Source organism: Taeniopygia guttata, chromosome 3 (assembly GCF_048771995.1).
Source record: "Taeniopygia guttata chromosome 3, bTaeGut7.mat, whole genome shotgun sequence".
Classification (NCBI taxonomy): domain Eukaryota; kingdom Metazoa; phylum Chordata; class Aves; order Passeriformes; family Estrildidae; genus Taeniopygia; species Taeniopygia guttata.
The window spans coordinates 102,777,535-102,795,751 of NC_133027.1; the positions used below are offsets into that span (position 1 = coordinate 102,777,535).

General features: G+C 41.3%; 1 protein-coding gene and 1 long non-coding RNA gene across 7 annotated transcripts in view; one reads left to right on the plus strand and one right to left on the minus strand.

Annotated features, from left to right (window-relative positions):
• LOC115494516 (uncharacterized) lies at positions 1-10,345 on the minus strand. The gene is made up of 2 exons (XR_005980012.2): positions 5,834-10,345; positions 1-5,356 (listed from the first exon to the last, which is right to left on the minus strand). It is a non-coding gene; the product is annotated as an uncharacterized lncRNA (long non-coding RNA).
• RCOR3 (REST corepressor 3) overlaps positions 10,345-18,217 on the plus strand; it is a 26,987-nt gene continuing 19,114 nt past the window's right edge. For 4 of the 6 annotated variants that reach the window (XM_030269068.4, XM_030269071.4, XM_030269069.4 and 1 more), the window contains exons 1-3: positions 10,345-10,580; positions 11,059-11,115; positions 17,165-17,242. In XM_030269068.4, the coding sequence (XP_030124928.1) occupies positions 10,439-10,580; positions 11,059-11,115; positions 17,165-17,242 (277 nt within the window). In that variant the 5' untranslated portion in view covers positions 10,345-10,438. Of the gene's footprint in view, positions 10,581-10,685; positions 10,772-10,810; positions 10,906-11,058; positions 11,116-17,164; positions 17,243-18,217 lie in introns of those variants that run through there. The other 2 variants (XM_072927539.1, XM_072927540.1) reach the window with 2 other exon arrangements.

Here is an 18,217-nt window from a genome sequence, read left to right on the forward strand (position 1 = left end):
TAAGATGGAGAAACAATTATAACTTTTTTTATTTTTACATTCAAATCAACAAAGTAGTCATTATTGTACAACTTCTTACCTGCAAAGCAATGCAGGCAAAGGCTTTCTGTCAAGTAGTAATGAATACTTACTTGCTTGTGATTACCCTTGTTTGTTATCTTGTGGGAAGAGCAATGAGAAACAAAATCCTTAAAACTAAGGCAAGTCAGGAGTTTAACAAGCACATGTGTCCATCAAAAGGAAAGAATTTGAGAAGATATCTGTGCATCTTACTGAAATTGTTCAATTTATTTCTGCACTATCTTGAGACACTCATCAAGTTCAGCCTGAGGTTCCTAAAGGTCCAATCATTTCTAGGGTCTGAAATAAACTCAAAGAAATATCCAGTTGCACAGCAGACTGTAGATCTAGGAACTGAAGTATGTTAGTATTTCCAAGCAGCCATAACAAATTTGTCAAACAATAAATATTGATACTTTTCTAGTTTTGGAATTACTAAATTTCCTCCACACTTTTTATGGCTCACAATTATGGAAAAATAACTAAAAAAAATCCAATGTTCTGAAAGGAAGAAAAAAAATCTCAAAATAAAACTGATGAGGGAGTACAGTTTTTATTTATACATCTAACATTTGGAGTGTGGGCTAACAGGGAGGAACTGTACCTTCTTAAAGAACACCTCAAAAGGACATAGAAAAATTTTCCCCATTTGGACAGCATGTCCATCTCCATTTATTTCAACAGGAGGAAGCATCCTGGATTTCCAGAGTTAGGGAGGGGAAAAAAAAATCCTAGTTTTATTTTAACATAAAGTCACCACATATCTTTTTTGGGACAACAGTTACTATCACCCTTCCCCTCGTTGCACTTGTGTCCACTCAATCCTCTTGGCTCAACCCTGTCCTGACACGGCCACAGTCTCTCCCTGTCTCAGAGCAGAGGCAGTGACCTGCTGGTGTTGTTACTCAGAGAAGGGAAAGAAAATACCCATAGTTTCTTTGATTCCAGGTTTGGTGGGGTTTCTTTTATTAACACATCTATTGTGCATTTCACTGGCCTCATTTTTCCTGTGTCTCTCGACCAGTATAAAACAAGGCAAGATTAAGCAGTTCGGATGCAGCTTGCTTGAATTCTAGCAGAATGCAGGGCCCTGCTAAGTAATTGTAACAAATAATTTTATTTGTATGCCCTGTCCACAGTAAATCTAGAAACCCATAGTTCTGGGTGATTGCTTTTGGTAAAGTAGCAAGGAGTTCTGCAGGCTGAATTACTGTATTGATACTAATTGCATCTTTATCTCTTAACTGTTGTCTAGTAGTCTCTAATATAAAAAATATTTTAAATCCACTTTTAATCCTATGTTTTCATTATATACTGTTCAAAAAAATAAAACTGAAAATAAGATGGTTTAGGCCAAGATTCAGAAAAAATAACCCATAGTAAGGAATATGCTTGTGTTAGCTAGCAGGTCCTCTTTTTTTTTTTTTTGCCTTTGTATTCCACTATATAGTTTTTTTCCAAGAACGTAATGATACAAAAAATTTCCAAATAACACTGAGTCAGACTTCCCAGATTATAACATAACCTAAACTCTTTAGTAAATTTAAAAAGCCTAACAGTCTTAAAAGCCTCCTTGTTTGTTTTCTGGACAAAAGCATCCTACCTGTGAGGCTGACAGTGGTAAAGGCACTGCTAAGGCTTCTTTCCAAGCAGCCTCTCCAAGAAACACACCTTAAAGAGTACCCAGCATAAAACTATCCTCAGCACAGTGAATAAATTTCTTGCACAGAGCTTGTATTTTATAGGTTTTGCCTTACATATACTCAGAATTCCAGTTTTGAAGTCACATACTCTAAAGTTTCTTACCTTAAGACTTTAGCATACCAGTTCCTTGTACATTTTCAGTTATGGAAGGTTTATCAACAGCCAGAAATCAACCTCACCTCCAAAAAAAAAAAAAAAAAAAAACAAAACAAAAACCTAGAACATGGAAGGGAAAAAAGCAGACTAAATTTTTGTAACTTTATTTCATATTTTTCCTGAGTTTAGCATTCATCACCTATTTCCCATTTACTAATGTCAACAGGCTGCATTACTTACATGCATTACTGCTTTCTGTGTAGACAAAACTTTGTTGCATTCTTTGACAGTGGAGGGGAAAGGCAAAACTAGCCAAACAACTGAGGAGCACAAATCTGGCAGGGAGGGAAGGAAGGGTTTTGTAACTAGCATAGTACTGCCTTTTTTAAATTTAAAATTTAAATAAAGTGGTAACAAAATTTCTCACTCTAACTAGTGTCTTAGTGTTATCTTCAGCAATTGCACTGAGAAAAAAATTACTACTTTTCTAAATTTTATCATCTTTTAAAAGCAGTTTTTTCTATGGTCTTTATCAGTACTGGACTCATATTCATACCTAGTAACATATGAACTACTGATTTTCATAAACACTTGCATACTTGGTGGAGGGGAGGTTTGTCTTTTCTAATTTTGGTTAATTTTTTTACAAGTAGAAGAGGATTCTTTTTTTTTTTTATTTGCTTCCATCTATTATTGTGAAGCAAAGACTGCTACCGTTAATTAACACAAAACCTCTATGTAAAGTCACACAGTACAGAGAAGTATCAGGACATCCTTTTAGACTATCCAGATCTATCTGCAGCTACCAAACTGAAATACAGCATGTAGCACATGGGAAGGTGAATTTAGGGAACAGTGGATGGGGTGGGAGCCACTTGTTAGAAGTGTAGGTTTACACAACAAACCAGCAGAACATCACATATCAAAAATGCCCTTGCCCAGTTCTCCAGCATCCATAAGGATCAGGGATCTCTGGCAGTGGGCTCAGAGTGTAACTCCGAAACCTGGGTAATTTCTTTGGGTTTTTAGAACAATATGTATCTAACACAAATGGACCTCATAACAGGCTCCCAGACTAAAATATTTTTCAGGCTTTAATTAGTTTAATTTAACTGAGGACAAAAGCCACCTTCACTAAAAGGGATGTAATTTAGATAGAAGATAGTGAACTATGTAAGAAGAAGTAAAAACATCATCTTCAGCAATAAGAGAATTTAAAGCACTTGCTGAGAGTGAAGTTGAGTGGGTGTTTTTCTAAAAACTGTGTGGAAACCAACAATAGCAACGTCCTAGTGGTATCCAACCTTCTCACCCTGAAGTTGTGTAGGCATGACCTTTTGTTTTTCCTCTCAGTTTAACAAATACTTCAGCAGAAATTTTGAGAACAGTTCATTCTTTCCAAGGACAATCTTGCTACTGTAGATTGACCCTTTATGTACTGATCCACACCCTCACATGCAAAATTGTGGATTTCAGTTTTATATTTATGTAGCCATTATCTGCCTCAGACAGGAGAAGAGAGAACATCATTCCTGGAAACACTGTACAATACAATTTGAATAGGCAGATACAGCCATATTGATTTGTTTGTTGTTGAGCTGCTGTTTTTTTTTTATCAGGATACTTCTAAGAGAACCATTTGTATCCTAGGAAATTGCAGTGAAACAGTATAACAATTTCCATGTAGAAAAATAATATTACTTATATGAGAAAAAAATAATTAATTATTATATTTTTGTTGCTTGCAACTCTGTCTTAGAGAAATTCTCAAAATGGAACCTCTTGCTGATCTTTCCTAAATTGTATATCTGAACTGTGGATCATTACGTGAGCCAAACAGTAGTTACAGCGGAAAAAGACATGACTCTTAAATAGCAGTAATGTTTTGATATCTACACAGTCCAGCCACACTGACCTTCAAAATCCAGCACAGCTCCGTAACACAGGGATGTCTAAGAAACAGTGTATACTTTTCTACAGAAACAACAAGATAGAAAGCAGAAATACAAACTCTTGCAATACATCAGGGACCTTCTTTTGGTCTTAAGACTTTTTACTTGTCTTCTTCCCCCACCCTTAAACCACATGAAGCCAGGTAGGATAAGCTATGGAGGACAAAATGTAGCAGAATGTACCAGTATGCTATTGAATAAATTGTTCTGACAGTACAAGGCCTAAGACATACAGCAAAAAAAGCTGCCACTACTGGTTACTACACCACTCCTTACGCCTTTTTTCCAGGTGTAAAAATATATCATCTTCCTCAAGTGAAGTTCTTATCATTTGGTTCTTTCAGATCCCTCAAGATTACTCCTGCAATAACACTGCATCTTAAATGGATAGGCAGTAGAGGGTTACAGTAATTTTACATAATTTGTCCAACATATTACTGATGTTTCCTTTATTCTCCCTTTATTTTCCTTTCCTAATTGGAAATTCAATTTCCAATTACATAGACTGGCTGGATCCCAAACAAACTGTAAGGTGTTTGGGGCAAAGTTCTCTCTTTTTCAGGATTAGACACACAACAATGGTAACATAGCAGAGCATTCTCCTTTTTTATTCTAGAATGTTTTAAATATCATTTTTCTCAACAAAATTAGTGCTTGGTACTATTAACTGCAAGGAGAAAATCTTGCACAGTGTGTTCCTTCCTGCTTCATAGAAGGAAAAGGAGGAGAGATCCATAAGAGAGAGCATAAACATCATCAACTCACAGCAAATGGTCATCTCTCCAAGTTAGCACAGCGACAGAAAACCTGACAAGAAAGAGTAAAGTATAAGTTTAGCACAGTTTCTCCAACTGCATGGAAGCAAAGCACTTGCTTTGCATTTAGAAAAACAAACCCCTCCCAAACCACAACAAACACACAAAAATGTAAACACTGCACAGGAGAACCAAACTACATTTCTTACAGAGGTCCAACAGCTTTAAGTATCAATTAGGTGACTTCTGCTTTCTGCTGAACAGTCCTATGAAAAGTAGTTCAGGTAACTGTCTGCAGAAGTGAAAGAGGACAAAGTAAAAGCACACTGGTTTACCAAAACAATTACAATATCTTTTTTCCCTTGTGGGAAACAACTGGCCCTAAACCCAAATCATTTGTACAGAGGTGCTACCATTTCAGCCACATACATAAGATCTTCATACACAGTCTGAGAATTTTCACTGACAAGACTGAATGTCAGCGCTCTGATTCAAAGACAAACAGCCAGCTATTACCAAAATTTCCTTTACAAAGGGTATGCAAAAAATAAGTGCTTAAATAATATCTGTAGACTGACTTTCTGAAATGGCCTCTTGTCCTCAGCTGCCTATGCAACACAAGATGAAGTTAGCTACACTCAGCTTTTCCCACAGTGTGTGTCATCATAATCAACCAGACACAGAACCTCTTTACTCTTTGCAAACAGTACAGCTCACCAGATATTTAGATTAACTGAAGAGAAATAAAACAATGATACTGAAAGGGCTGAGCAGGAACAGCTGTCCCTCCTGTCAAGAAAAAGACAAAATAATTTCTTTTTAAGTAAAAAAATATAATCATACAGTGTCAGTAAAATTCACACATAGGAAGTCGCTGAAACAAGTCTACAAATATGTAAAGGTGGAACAGAAGTTTTCATAACACAACCATAGGAATAAGAATTTTTTTTACCAAGCTTTACAGTTCAGAGTAAAAATCTTTAGAAGACCAAGAATAGGCTTCTTGCCAACACAGAATGGAGACTATGGCACCCGCTCCAAAATTAGTTCCTCTGTACAGCTGTCAGGATCAAAGTACTGGGCAAGATGGATGTTAGCACTAACCCATTATGCTCATTCCTACAGTGCAACAAATAATTTATCTCAAAATACTATTTTTAACACAGTGCCAGAGAGTCCTAACACTGCCCACTCCATTCAATGTATCTACCACTAATACTGCACAACACAGTCCAAGTCTCAAATTTTGGCAATATGATAGGATACCTGGTGACATGCATTTAAATAGATGAAGTCCTTAAACTTCTCAAAGGAACTGCAACATGACTTTCTTCATCTCACAAGAATAAGTTACCAACTGTTCTGATGCAGAAGAATCCCATTCAGATCTGGAAAGGAGATAACTCTTGAAACCTTTAACTGGAAAACAGCACTACAAAAAGAGAGAAAACAAAGAAAAAAAATCTCAGTTGGGGATATTAACAGTAGAAAGGCAGGAAATGCTTTGCTGTTTCATTTTAATGGCCAGTTATAGAACAAATTTTTCTAATTTCTGTCTTAAAACATTAAGACTAGTATTCAAAAATCCTAATGAATGCTAGCTTGAGACTGAAGGCCTGATTTTCTAGAGCTGTAGAGAAGCCACCATCTTCCACTGGTTGCACTAAAATGTGAAGTCCTTGAAAATTTCAAGAATGTTGAATGAAACACAGCAACAACCATCAGTGTAAAAGAACTAATAAATCTCACCCTATCCACTCCAAGCCTCCCACTTACCACCCAGCAGGCCTAGTTGTGTTTAATATAAAAGAAACACAGGAGTTGATGGATGACACCTATATATTTTCCAGCAGAGGCGTGAACAGACTCCAAGCAGTGTAATTTATCTGAAATTACCTTGATCCCAGGCATGCTTTTCTTAATGTGTTTATGACGACAAAGAGCTTACTTTTCTTTGTGGAACAATTATAAACCTTCACATTAAAGCACAAGTTTCCAGGCTGGATATTGCCAAAAGGTTTCCATGGTCGTCCTATCTTCTTTGGGTTTCACACAATACACATCATCCATCTATAATTTTTCTGAAGAAGCATCACAAATCTGTTGACCTGTTTCTAAAAATATTTAAAGACACAGCTTTTAAATGGTGTAAGGCAACATTCCCAAGACAGGAAACTGTCAAAATGCTCTTTCCAAAAAAACTGAAAGCATGAAACTGTCACCATAAGATAAAAAGGACAAATATGTGATCTGCAATACTTTCCCTGACCTAGAATTTAATGAGTTAGGAATTTATAGTTGAGATGGGCATAACATATAACAGGTGCTGAAGAGCATCCAAAGAGCAATAAAGCTGGTGAAAGGTCTGGTGCACAAATTTTATGAGGAGCAGCTGAGTGGGCTGGGGCTGTTTAGCCTGGAAAGGAGGCTGAGGGGAATATTCATGGCTGTCTACACTGCCTGAAAGGAGGCTGTAGCAAGGTGGGGAATGGTCTCTTCTCACAGGTAATAACAGGATGAGAAGAAACAGCCTCAAGTTGCACCAGGAGAGGTTTAGATTAGATATTTGGAAAACTTTCTTCACAGAGAGACTTGTCAAGCATTGCAACAGGCTGCTCAAGGAAGTAGTGGAGTCACCATCCCAGGCAGTATTTAAAAGAAGCATGGATTTGAGACTTAGGGATGTGGTTTAGTGGTAGACTTGGCAGTGCTGCGTTAATGGTTGGATTCAATTTTAGAGGTAATTTCCATTCTATATTATTCCATAGTAATATAGGCATGTTAAAACATCATTTTAAGAATTTAGTTTCTTCTGAATAAACAGTCTTTACTTTCCCCTAGCTCACCACTCAACAGTTAATGCTGTCATTAACCCTCACTGTAAGGTAATAATATGCAGAAGTCCACACTCCAGAGTCTGGTTTGAAATGAATTCCAAGAACCCACACCAACAAAACTTGCAAGAGGTCTCAACCCTGTGTGGAGCATCCTCAGAAGCTGTGTAGGTTTTAAGCTGAGTTAATTAACGGATAGGGAAAGTTGTTTCCTTTTGAGCTTGTGTTTCTACTTTTTTCCCCTTCACTAAAAGGGAAGAAGCAACTGCTTCACCTTCCTTGTCTGCAACTTGTCCATTCCCTAATTCCCTTCCTCTCTGTTGCAATCCACTTTGTACCCCAAGGATCCCTGCCGTCCTGCTCAAACACAAACCTTCCCCCTGAAACTATGATTTGGGAAACAAACTTTAAGAAGAAAGGCATAATCTGCAGGAATGTCAAACTGACAGGCTCATAATGAGAATCTTTAGCCTGGCCCAATCTGCACCTTCTGAACGCACTGGTTACTTTGCTGTCCTCTAGGGATTATGTCCGGAAACAAAAACTACAAACAAGGATACGGACAAGGAAGGACATACAGAGGAAAGGAGACAACATAAAGCAAGGAGAAGTTGTGGATGCCCCATCCCTGGAAGTGTCCAAGGCCAGGCTGGATGGGGCTCTGAGAAACCTGATCTAATGAAGTGGCATCCCTGCCCTTGGCAAGGGTTTGGAACTAGATGATCTTTAAGGTCCCTTCCAACCCAATCCATGCTGTGATTCTACATGTTAGTTAGTTAGTTAGCTAATGTTAGTCTAAAATAACTCCTTAGGCATCGTTTCTATAACAAATGCAGGACCAATGTCACAAACAACTACTTGATTATCAAGTCACATCTAATCCAGAAGCACCCATATACTGAACGTGACAGAGGATCTGTGGAGAGAGGGATAAAAAAACAACCAAATAAAAAAAATTAAAATAGAAGACAAGAGAAGGTTAAGACAAGAATCCAAGAGAAGAAACAGCCCAAAGCAAGCCAACTTCCAGATTGCATGGGGGGAAAAAATCATTACATGCATCTGCTAATATCTTAGTGCTTAACTAAGTGAACCTATGCCCCTTTATTGTAATATCTGAAAAGCAGTTTCATCAGCAGCCACGCAAATAACAGAAACAGAAAAGGTCAAGCTCCTCTCACAATTCTCCTCCAAACTATGCTACAAGGAATCTTTCTTCCTTTCTGGTGGTTACTTTCATGACACTTGTACGAACTTAAAATTCCTGAAAGGTGTAACAGCTTACTAAAACTTCTGGCAGTTTTTATCAGTAGTTTAGAACTGTTAGACAAATACAGTCATAGTGCCACATGTGTGCCCAAATTTCACATCTGTGGAAAATGAAGATAAAATTCTCAAATAGATGGCCTTAGAACTAAAACAACAAATCCAAATTTCCTGCAAGTTTTCATAATGATTTCCTGCTTCTTGTAAATTTCCTAAGTTTTGTGCCTTAAAAGTACAAACATTGGTTCAAGATTTTCCTGTGGTTGTGGCATTTCATTTTCTTATTGTGAGTTCTTTCATGTACATTAAACTGTGAGACTGCGAATCCTCAATTGTTGAGGCACTTGCAGGCAGTCAACCACCGCTGCTCCTACCTTGTCCTTACTAATCTTTCTCTCCAGCTCTTGAAAAACAGCAAGCATAAAGGAGTTGCAGCTTGTTTACTTGCATTTTTGATAGCCGTTGGCCAAAAGCCGTCACAAAACCAGTTCTTCAAAGACACAAAATTCCCAAAGCAGGAAACATCTTGACAGTATTTTCCTGACATATTCTAGGAAGCACACATATACCAAAGGCTTTTCAAAAGTAGATAACTTGACCATAATGGGCTGCTTTCAAGGCAAGTATGAAGAAACAGCAAACATCGCTAACAGTATCATGATACAATCCAACTATAAGGCACTTAGTAGCTTTAAGTATGGACACAAGTAGTCATCTTCCCTTTATCTCAGCGTAATAAAGAAGCTGCACTATTCCTGCTAGCACTCTTCAATCAATTAATCAATCAATCAGCCAACCAGCTGGGGGTAGACAGCCACCAGGGCAGAGTTCGGGAAGAATTGCTGAGATGTGACAAAGGGTAATGGATCGTGTCAGACACTCTTAGCTGGAACATGAGACTTCAGCTTGATATACAGCAATTTAAGTTCATACTTTTTTCCCTACATCCGAAAATCAGACTGACAAACCAACACTGCATCATTAAAAATACCTCTAACACATTAAAACATAGCTGCAAGAACATTAAATGTATTTCCATAGAACAAACCAGACTAATAATGCCTCTCCAGATTAAGCAGCAAGACTGCTGTCACACTGCAACTCAGACTCGGTCTGGAGCCCATCTCAGCCCTTTTTTACCTCATAAAACGTGAATATTTGAGACAAACTGGATGGCAACACCGCAGCACCTGGTAACGCACCGGAATTCACTTAACAGGTAAATAAATATATCACTTTTTCAATTTAGAAAGAAAACCAGTACGGGTTTTCTTTCTAAATTCAAAAATTTAAGCACCGGCTTTCCCCGCCGGGGCCCGGTCTCGGTCCCGCTCCGCGGCCCCGGGCCGGGCCCTGCGCGGCCGCGGCTCCTCCCGCCCCGGCTCCGGCCCCACAGGGGCCGCGACACCCGCCCGCCGGGATCCCTGCGCCGCCGCCGTCGCCGGGAAATAGTCCTCGCTCTGCTCTGGGCCCGCTGGCCGGTGAGCTCCGCGGCGCGGCGGCATGGCCGCGGCCCGGGAGCGGCAGCAATCCTCCCTTTCTTCCTCCCTTCGGCCGCGCCGCCGGCGCTCCGGCGGCATCCCCGCCCCGCGGCGAGATCCGGCCGGGCCGGCGCGGAGGGATTCCCGGCGCCGGGGGAGGGGGGCGCGGCGGGCGGGGGGAGGAGGTGCCCGAGGGGGGGGCGGGGAGGGGGCAACATGGCGGCTCCGTATTAACTTCCCCCCCCTCGGCAGCAACGCTGCCGCCGCTCTCCCCCGCTCCCAGCCCTGGCATGCCGGGCATGATGGAGAAGGGCGCGGAGCTCTTGGGGGGTAAGAGCCGGGCAGCCCCCAACGGCGCCAAGAGCAGCAGCCCCTCCAACGGGCACTACTCGGAGCCGGAGAGCGGCGGCGGCGACAGTGGCGACGAGCACGGTGCGAGCCTGGGGCCGCCCCGCCGGCGGCGGCAGGGGGGTGGCGAAGGCGGCGGGAGGGGCGGCGAACCGAGCCGAGCCGCCTCCCCCTTCCCGGTGCCGGGGCTCCGCCGCTCCGTCCGTGCCGCGGCCGCGCGTGTGCGGGGCGGGGGGGGCGGGAGCGCGCGGCGCGGCCCCGCGGCTGCCCCCGCGGTACTTAACGATGGGGAGGGAGTGTCTCCCGGGAGCCGCCGCCGTCCCCATTGTTCCGCTGGAATAAACTCCCCCTTCCGCCTCCTCCTGCCCCCTCCTCGGCGGTCGTCGGGGCTTAATCCGCGGCGGCGGCGGTGGGCGGGGGGTGGCGGGGGGAGGAGGTGGCTTATTCCGCACGGCCGCGGCGGGGGCTCCGCCAGCCCGCCCGCCCGCCGCACGGCGGGAGCCTGGGACGGCGCCCGGGGACGCTCCAGCCCTGAATTTCTCTTCCCCCCTTTGCCTTGCAGATGTAGGAATGAGGGTCGGAGCGGAATACCAGGCGCGCATTCCTGACTTCGAGCCCGGTAAATGGCTTTTCGGCTGTAACCTGACATCTCCCGAGGCGGGAGGGGTGGGCTCGCCGCCGGGGCGGGCTCGCCCGGCGCTCTCCGGCGGCGGCGGCGGCCGCGGGGCTCTATTCGTGGTGCTTTTGAGCCTTTGTGTCGGCGGCCCGGTGCCGGCGGCGGGAGGCTCGGCCGGGGCAGCATCTGCGCTCTGGGGGCGGGGGGCTTCGCGGCGGGGGATTCTCACTTCATTATCGGCCGCATTATGTGTATCCGGCGGGAGGCGGTGAAGCAGAAAAAGCTTGATTTTTTTTTTTTTCCTTTCCCCCCACCCCGTCCTTAAACCTCTAACCATAAAAAAATTTGACGAGGGGTGATGGATGTTGTCGGGCAAGGGTGGGAAGTGATGCGCCCTGCCGGAAGCGGAGCAGACCTGGCTGCGTGCTGGAGGCGCTGGGTGGAAGATGCGCTCGGTGGGAAACTCCTGCTCCTGGTTTTGTGTGCTGTAGTAGCCTCGCTGGCCCCGCCGTGGCAGGCTGAGCTGCTCTCCTCCGCCTTCCTCGCCCCCCCCAGCCCCGCCCCGAGGAATATGGGTACGCTCGCATAGTCTGGAACTCAGCTTCAGCAAGTTAATTGCTAGAATGCTGCCGTGCCTTACTACGCTGAGCAGCGAGACCAGAGGAGCGTTCAGCAGCTCTGCTGTAGCGGGCAGATGAAGCCTGTCTACTTTGCTGTTCTGCAGGCAGGCTGCACGGGTGTCAGATGGTTTCTTGCCGGAAGAGGATTGCTCTCAGGCTGCCTCCCAAGGCTGGAGCGAGCCCCTCCGCATGGGCGCAAGTCCCCACCGGCCGAAGAAAAGGCCGCGGGAAGGAAAGCGCGAGGGTGGGATTAAGTGAATGCGTGATCTTGGCTTAAGGGAATGCCTTTCCCCTAGGAAGGAGCACGCAGTCTATGCCTCTTTGTTAATAAGGCTAATTGTTTGCACCTTTTATTTTTACACTGCCTACATAAAAATATACACAGATAAAAAGGAGGGTGTCTAATCCGCAGCCTGCATTTGCTTTTTCTATAGGCCACTTAAATTAGAAAAACACCTAGTGTTTGTTTTCTTTTGATTAAAAGAACTCTTCAGCCCTTGTAGGACAATTGCGGTTCTGTGGTTTCAATTTTGTAAACTGTATATGAAATAGTACCATTACATTAGTAACTACAGAACTAATTTTATGCTCTCCTATAACCAGACTTTTTAGAGCTCCTAAGTATTTCTGGGGGATGATATTCAATTAATGCCTCTTTCCCCAATAACTGGAGTTAATATACACTCGCCCTATCAGTTTCCTTAATAATGGAAATGTTTCTTTAATAACTCCTGAGTTAGAGGCATAATGTTTTATTATGAGGTATTATCCTTCTTGGTGTGTGTATTTTGCTTATTAGGGTAAGAAGGTAGTGATTTATTTCAGAACACCTAAGTCTTACAAAATAAATTTTAAAAGTCCATCAAGTTTAAAAGTACAACACTTACCACGTTAACAGATTGGTTATGTGAGGGGAGATATCAGTGAGATCTCATTCTTTCATCTCTTTGGTTTTTTTGGTTAAATTTTTTTCTGGTGAGTTTTGAGGCATAATTTCTTAGAGAGGGAAGTAATGAGAGACAAAAATCTGTGCTCTTGCAGGTACATTTAGGTTACTTTTTTGTAGCAAGTGAGTTAATAAGCTCTCCTTTACTTCTAGGTTTGCATATATGGACATGGCACCGTATTTGATTATCTTTAATTATGTTTCTTCTTGGAATTGTTCTAATGCTTTTTTTTTTTTTTTTAGAGTTTGAGGTACTTTAGAGTCTGTGTTTATTTACAGTACTCTTGAGTGCTGTTTTTAAGACCCTTGAAATAAATAGGTGGGAGAAGGGAATCAATGATGAGTAAAAGTAGACATAACTCTAAGACACAAGACAGCCCTGATAAACCCACAGAATACTAAAATGAGTGGACTAATACCAATCCTTTGCTTTCACTTAGCCTGTCTTGAAAAATAGCCATAAGCAATGCTCTACAACAATACACTGAGGAATGAAATATTCATGATTAATGTTGTGATGGCAGTAAACATTTTTCGAAAACTTAGTTTATGAATAAAACAAGATTATTTTTTTAAAGAAAAAGTACAGCTGTTTCTCAGTGTCTCATGGAAGAAGTAGATTATGGTTGGAAGCAACAATTAGGAGAAGTTCACTTAAATATACTCTTACCCCTCTCTACACCATATTCTTTTTACAAGCAAACTTTCAGATAGAGCTTAAGAGAAGTAGTGTTTTTAATTGTCACCAACTATTAGAGCAGTGAGAGAGATTTTGTCACTGCAAGAAACAACTTTAATAAGGAAACTTGGGTTTTTTACTTTATCTAATTTGCTGAGTTAATCATCTCTTGCACTCAGATTTTTGTCTCCTCCTGGTTTTCCTATAATATTTTCTATACTTGAAGATTTTTCTTCTTGTACTGACTTACCTGTAGATCTAACAGGATGTTACAAAGCTGGTGTCCCTATACTGTGGGTTGTTTGCATCCTTTTGGAAATCAAGGTACAGAATGCACCACCCTGTTGTGTCATCCACAGATAACTGCTAGAGAAGTTTTATTCCACTCAGATTTAGACTTCACAATGGTTTTAGTATTAATTTTACTTACTTAATGCTGAAATACTTCTTATTTACCCTCTTGTTTCAGGGATGGAGTTGGGGCTGTCAAGAATATTTTATACCATTTAAGGTCACTTAGGAATGCATTTGTCTGTATGTCTTTAGAACTTTTTTAGTCTTCTAATAGGAAAACAGGCTTTTTAAATTTGAAATTATTAAATGGTGTGGGCAAGGCTTAGTCTTAAGCAGAGGAAAGTACATTTTCTGCTGGAAACCAACATACTTTTAAATTGCCATGCTGCCCCACAATGCCCTCCCTGTGTCTTGTATGCTTCTGGATGCTCACTTTATTCTCAGTACCTGGAATCCTGCATAGGGCTGTGCCAGCTGTGCATACCGAACTTCTAATGTGAAGCTGCACTCTAGAGAGGGTCAGTTTGCTGCTATGATTTCCCTGTTCTGGAAGTTGTGCAGAATGCCTGTTGGTCATCTTCAGCTGGCTGCATTTCCTAACTGGCACTGGCAGAGGGGTGCAGCAGCTGAAGTGCAGAAGCCTCTTCCTCAGTGGCTTGGAGGTGCGTTTTGGGGAGAGGTAGACTTGTTCTTCTTCAGATGTAGCTCTTGGTGCTTCACTTCCTTACTGGCTTACAAGTCTTCTAACACACTTTGGTTAACATGTTGCAGGGTATTTCCAGCCCCCTTCCCTTGTAAAAAAGCTGATGTCCTCGAGGTGTAACTCAGCATCTTTGGGGGTTAGGGCTGCTTGCTTGAGTGTTTGGGGCATAAAGGGCATGCAGAAAGTTCCCAGGAAGGTAGGTCATGGTCCTGCGTATAGTGATGATGCCTTAAGTTTTAGTTTTCCTATTTCTCAGATTCTGTACTGCCTTGGTGTGTAGCTCTGAGCTTTATATTAAATGTTAGTAAGTTCTCTTCTCGGGGTAGCTAGACCAAACAATCCTTTTCCAGCTTGAGAGCCAAGGCCAGCTGTTACAAGCTTTAGGCCCATAAAGCATAAACAGCAATTGAAGAGAGCAAACAGGGAGGATGGGACTTCATAACCTGAAGCTGTAATTGGATAATTAACCCCAATATATAAATGGACCAAAACTTATAAAGTGGGAAACTTTGTGACCGGTCATACTTCTTGCGACCCTTTTGGGTCCATCTTGGGTGTAGCCCTGGCTGGCCTCTCGTACTACCCAAGGTGTAGCCTTTTAAGGCCTTTTAATAAATACCTACTTTATTCTTTCAACTCTGTTTAGTCTTTGTTCCAGATCAGCCTCTCAAGGCATCAGAGATGGAGGGATCCCTGTCCTACAGCTAGGGACATTCTGTGCTGATGGCAAGGTGCCTTTCTTCAAGCTACCTGTTACATCTTACTATTCCTTTGTCATCCTGGCTTTTCTTTTGGCAGTCTGGAGGTGCCACCTGAATGGATGCAGATGTCTGATTCCTGTTGGGGACGCAGCACTGCTTTGAAAAGGGATGTTCTGGTGGTCGTTCCTTTGTCACGTGAGGGTGGCACCTCATTAGGGGAACGTCACCACACACATGATCTCCTGCAGGCACAAGAACTCAGAAACTAATTTTTTTTTTTTTTTTTTGCTTTAGTACTTGAGTATTCAGTATCTGATAATATCCATGGTATCCAGTAGTCTGCAGGTATCTTTAGAAATTTTTTCCTCATAACCTGAGATTCTAATACATGCTCTGGTGGTCCTGCTTTCTCCTCATCTTTATTTAGAATGAAATGCAGGATAGTGCTAATTTACTTGTGACAAGAGAAATGTGCCTGTAACACGCTTGCCCTGCTCCTCATGAAATCTTGCATTCCTAATGAGTAATAATGTCACGCTGTTTTGTTTTAAAGTGGAATGTTATATTAAGGAGTTCATTCTTGTATACCAAAAACCTTTCGGAGTTTAGTAGTGCTTATGCCTTGAAACTGGTGCTTTATGAGTACATGTACATTCTTAACCTGTTGTAGAGCTTATACTGCATTGAAGTTATCTGCCTTACACATCTCATTTTGAAAAGGCACAGGGGTTCTTTAATTAACTGTTTTCAAGTTCACAGTTGTGATGGATCAAGATTGCAGAGATGATAGGAAATACAAAACACTGCCAAACTGAAGAGTGAAGAGCAACAAACATAGTACATAAAGGGAAAGCACTACACTGTTCTTTTTTCCAATGCACTGGGTTTGATTTTTTTGTTTGCTTCAAACAAGATATAGAGCCTAAATATAAAGTGCATGAGCTTAAAATGGAGTGAAAAATAAAAAAAGCTGTTCTTCTCCAAGAAGGATGCAAGGATAGTTCTTCTGAGGGTGATTACTCAAGAAATTCATACTGACATTAGGTATAAATCCAATTGTTGGGCAATTTCTTAGTGAGATAAACTGTTGTAAACAAATAGATTGTAAGGGGCTTTATGTTTTAGACTACATTTGTGAAATAGTAATGGAAAGTGACTCTGAATTAATGCTTTTACAGTATCATGGAGTTTTATTTTACAGCATGTTTTCAAAAATCATATGCTCTGATTTAGTGCTTCAGTGTTTGCATCAGTACTGCCCTGTCCTGATGGGTTGTGTAATTTGTACTGCTTCCCTTGCTACATTGAGGTGGGGGGTAAACAAATCAAAACCAAAAATTACCTTTATGTCTAACTGCTTTCTACAGCTGTGCTATTTGGTTGGTTATGAATATTAAAATTAGAAAATTAGCAAAATCAAAACTAAAGAGATTAACAGAATGGTTTCTGGCAAAGTTGTTAGTATAGTTTCCTGTTGAAAGGGATCATGGATGGCGACTGAATTCTAGCTCTTGACTATTTTTGTTTGTTTGTTTTAATGAAACCTAACTGACCACAGTAGGTCCTAGTACTCCTATGGTAGTGGTAAATGTTAGAGCACTAAGGGACAATCAAACTTCAGGAGAGCAAAGCTGCATCTTTGCCAACTTCACAGGGGGTAGAGTCATATATGAGGAAGAAATTCCTCACTATGGGATGGTGAGGCACTGGCAGAGGTTGCTCAGAGAAGCTGCGGATCCCCCTTCCCTGGAAGTGCTCAAGGCCAGGCTGGGTGAGGCATTGAGCAGCCTGGTCAAGTGGAAGGTGTCCCTGCCCATGGAAGGAGGTTTGGAACTAGATAAGATTCCTTCCAACTGAAGCAATGCACTTCAGTGGTTTAATTGTGGTAACCAGGATACTGTCTAATATTTAGTTATACTTGAACATCCTAAGAGTAGTGTTCAGATTCAGCCATTTGATGTCTTAAGGAATTAATTATGAATGAATGGCTTTTCCCTCTCTCTCCTTAGTCACTGGACTTCTAACTGTGGTTGGCTTTTGCTTACTGTCACATAGTTCTCTAGATCATAGTTATTAAACAAATATTGAGAGTTACTTGTTTTCTTACAGGTGCCATAAAATACACTGATAAAGATAATGGAGGGATGCTTGTATGGTCTCCATATCATAATATTCCTGATGCCAAGTGTAAGTCCTTGCCTGCTTAGGAATTTGGGTGCTTAAGTAAGCTAAATAATTGTTTCTGGTGGGCCTGTTTGCTCTTTATTTTACACATAGTGAAACTGCAAATAATTAAACACAAAGATTTTTCTTTATTAAGAGAACAGGTAAAGCAAAGATGATCTTTTATGTTAGTAAAGTCTGTTTCAGATCATACTGCCTATTTTGATTATCATCATCATTGTCTGTGAAACCTTTTGTTATTAATAAAAGAATAATATATCTGAACATGAGGAACTTGCTGCTTTAAATTCCTAGGAGAAGGAGTTGCAATGGATGAGTTTAGAAAAGATTTGTTGAGGCCCACTTCAAGGGGAAATTATTACTGCTGTCACAGAAGGAAAAACCAAACATTTTTTCCCTTTAGGAGGGACCTGAAATACAGGAGTCATCTGATTAAATATGATCAGTTATCCATTTAAGCTAGTTTAAACCCGTCTCCTTTACTAGAATTTCCCATATGTAACAGCCATGAGAACCTCATCCTCAGGACAGTTTCTATCTAATACCAGTAATTACAGATTTGTGTCCCTCTGTGTTTGAGGGAATGCACCTTCAAATACTGCAGAACAGTTAGAAATAAAATACCAGTATTATTATTAAATGCTTTTTTCATTCCTTTAAAGTATAATTAACTTTTTGCAGCAACAGTGCATGGCAAGGATATCCCTTGTCCATTTGAAGAAGGAGGATACAATTATTTCCTTTTCTTGATCTTACTTCCTTTCAACTATTTAGTTGCCACTTAATTTTGAACTCAAGAAGGTGAACTGGAAAAGGTTTTTTTTTAAAAGTAATGAAGTGGAACTTAATGTCAAAGTTATGAAAAGTGTTCAACTCAAAGCTGGCTGTTATTTCTAAATATGGTTTTAAAATGTTATTCCTTAATTTTGTTATCTAATTATTGATTTTTCTTACTTTCTATTGAAAACTGACTTTGTG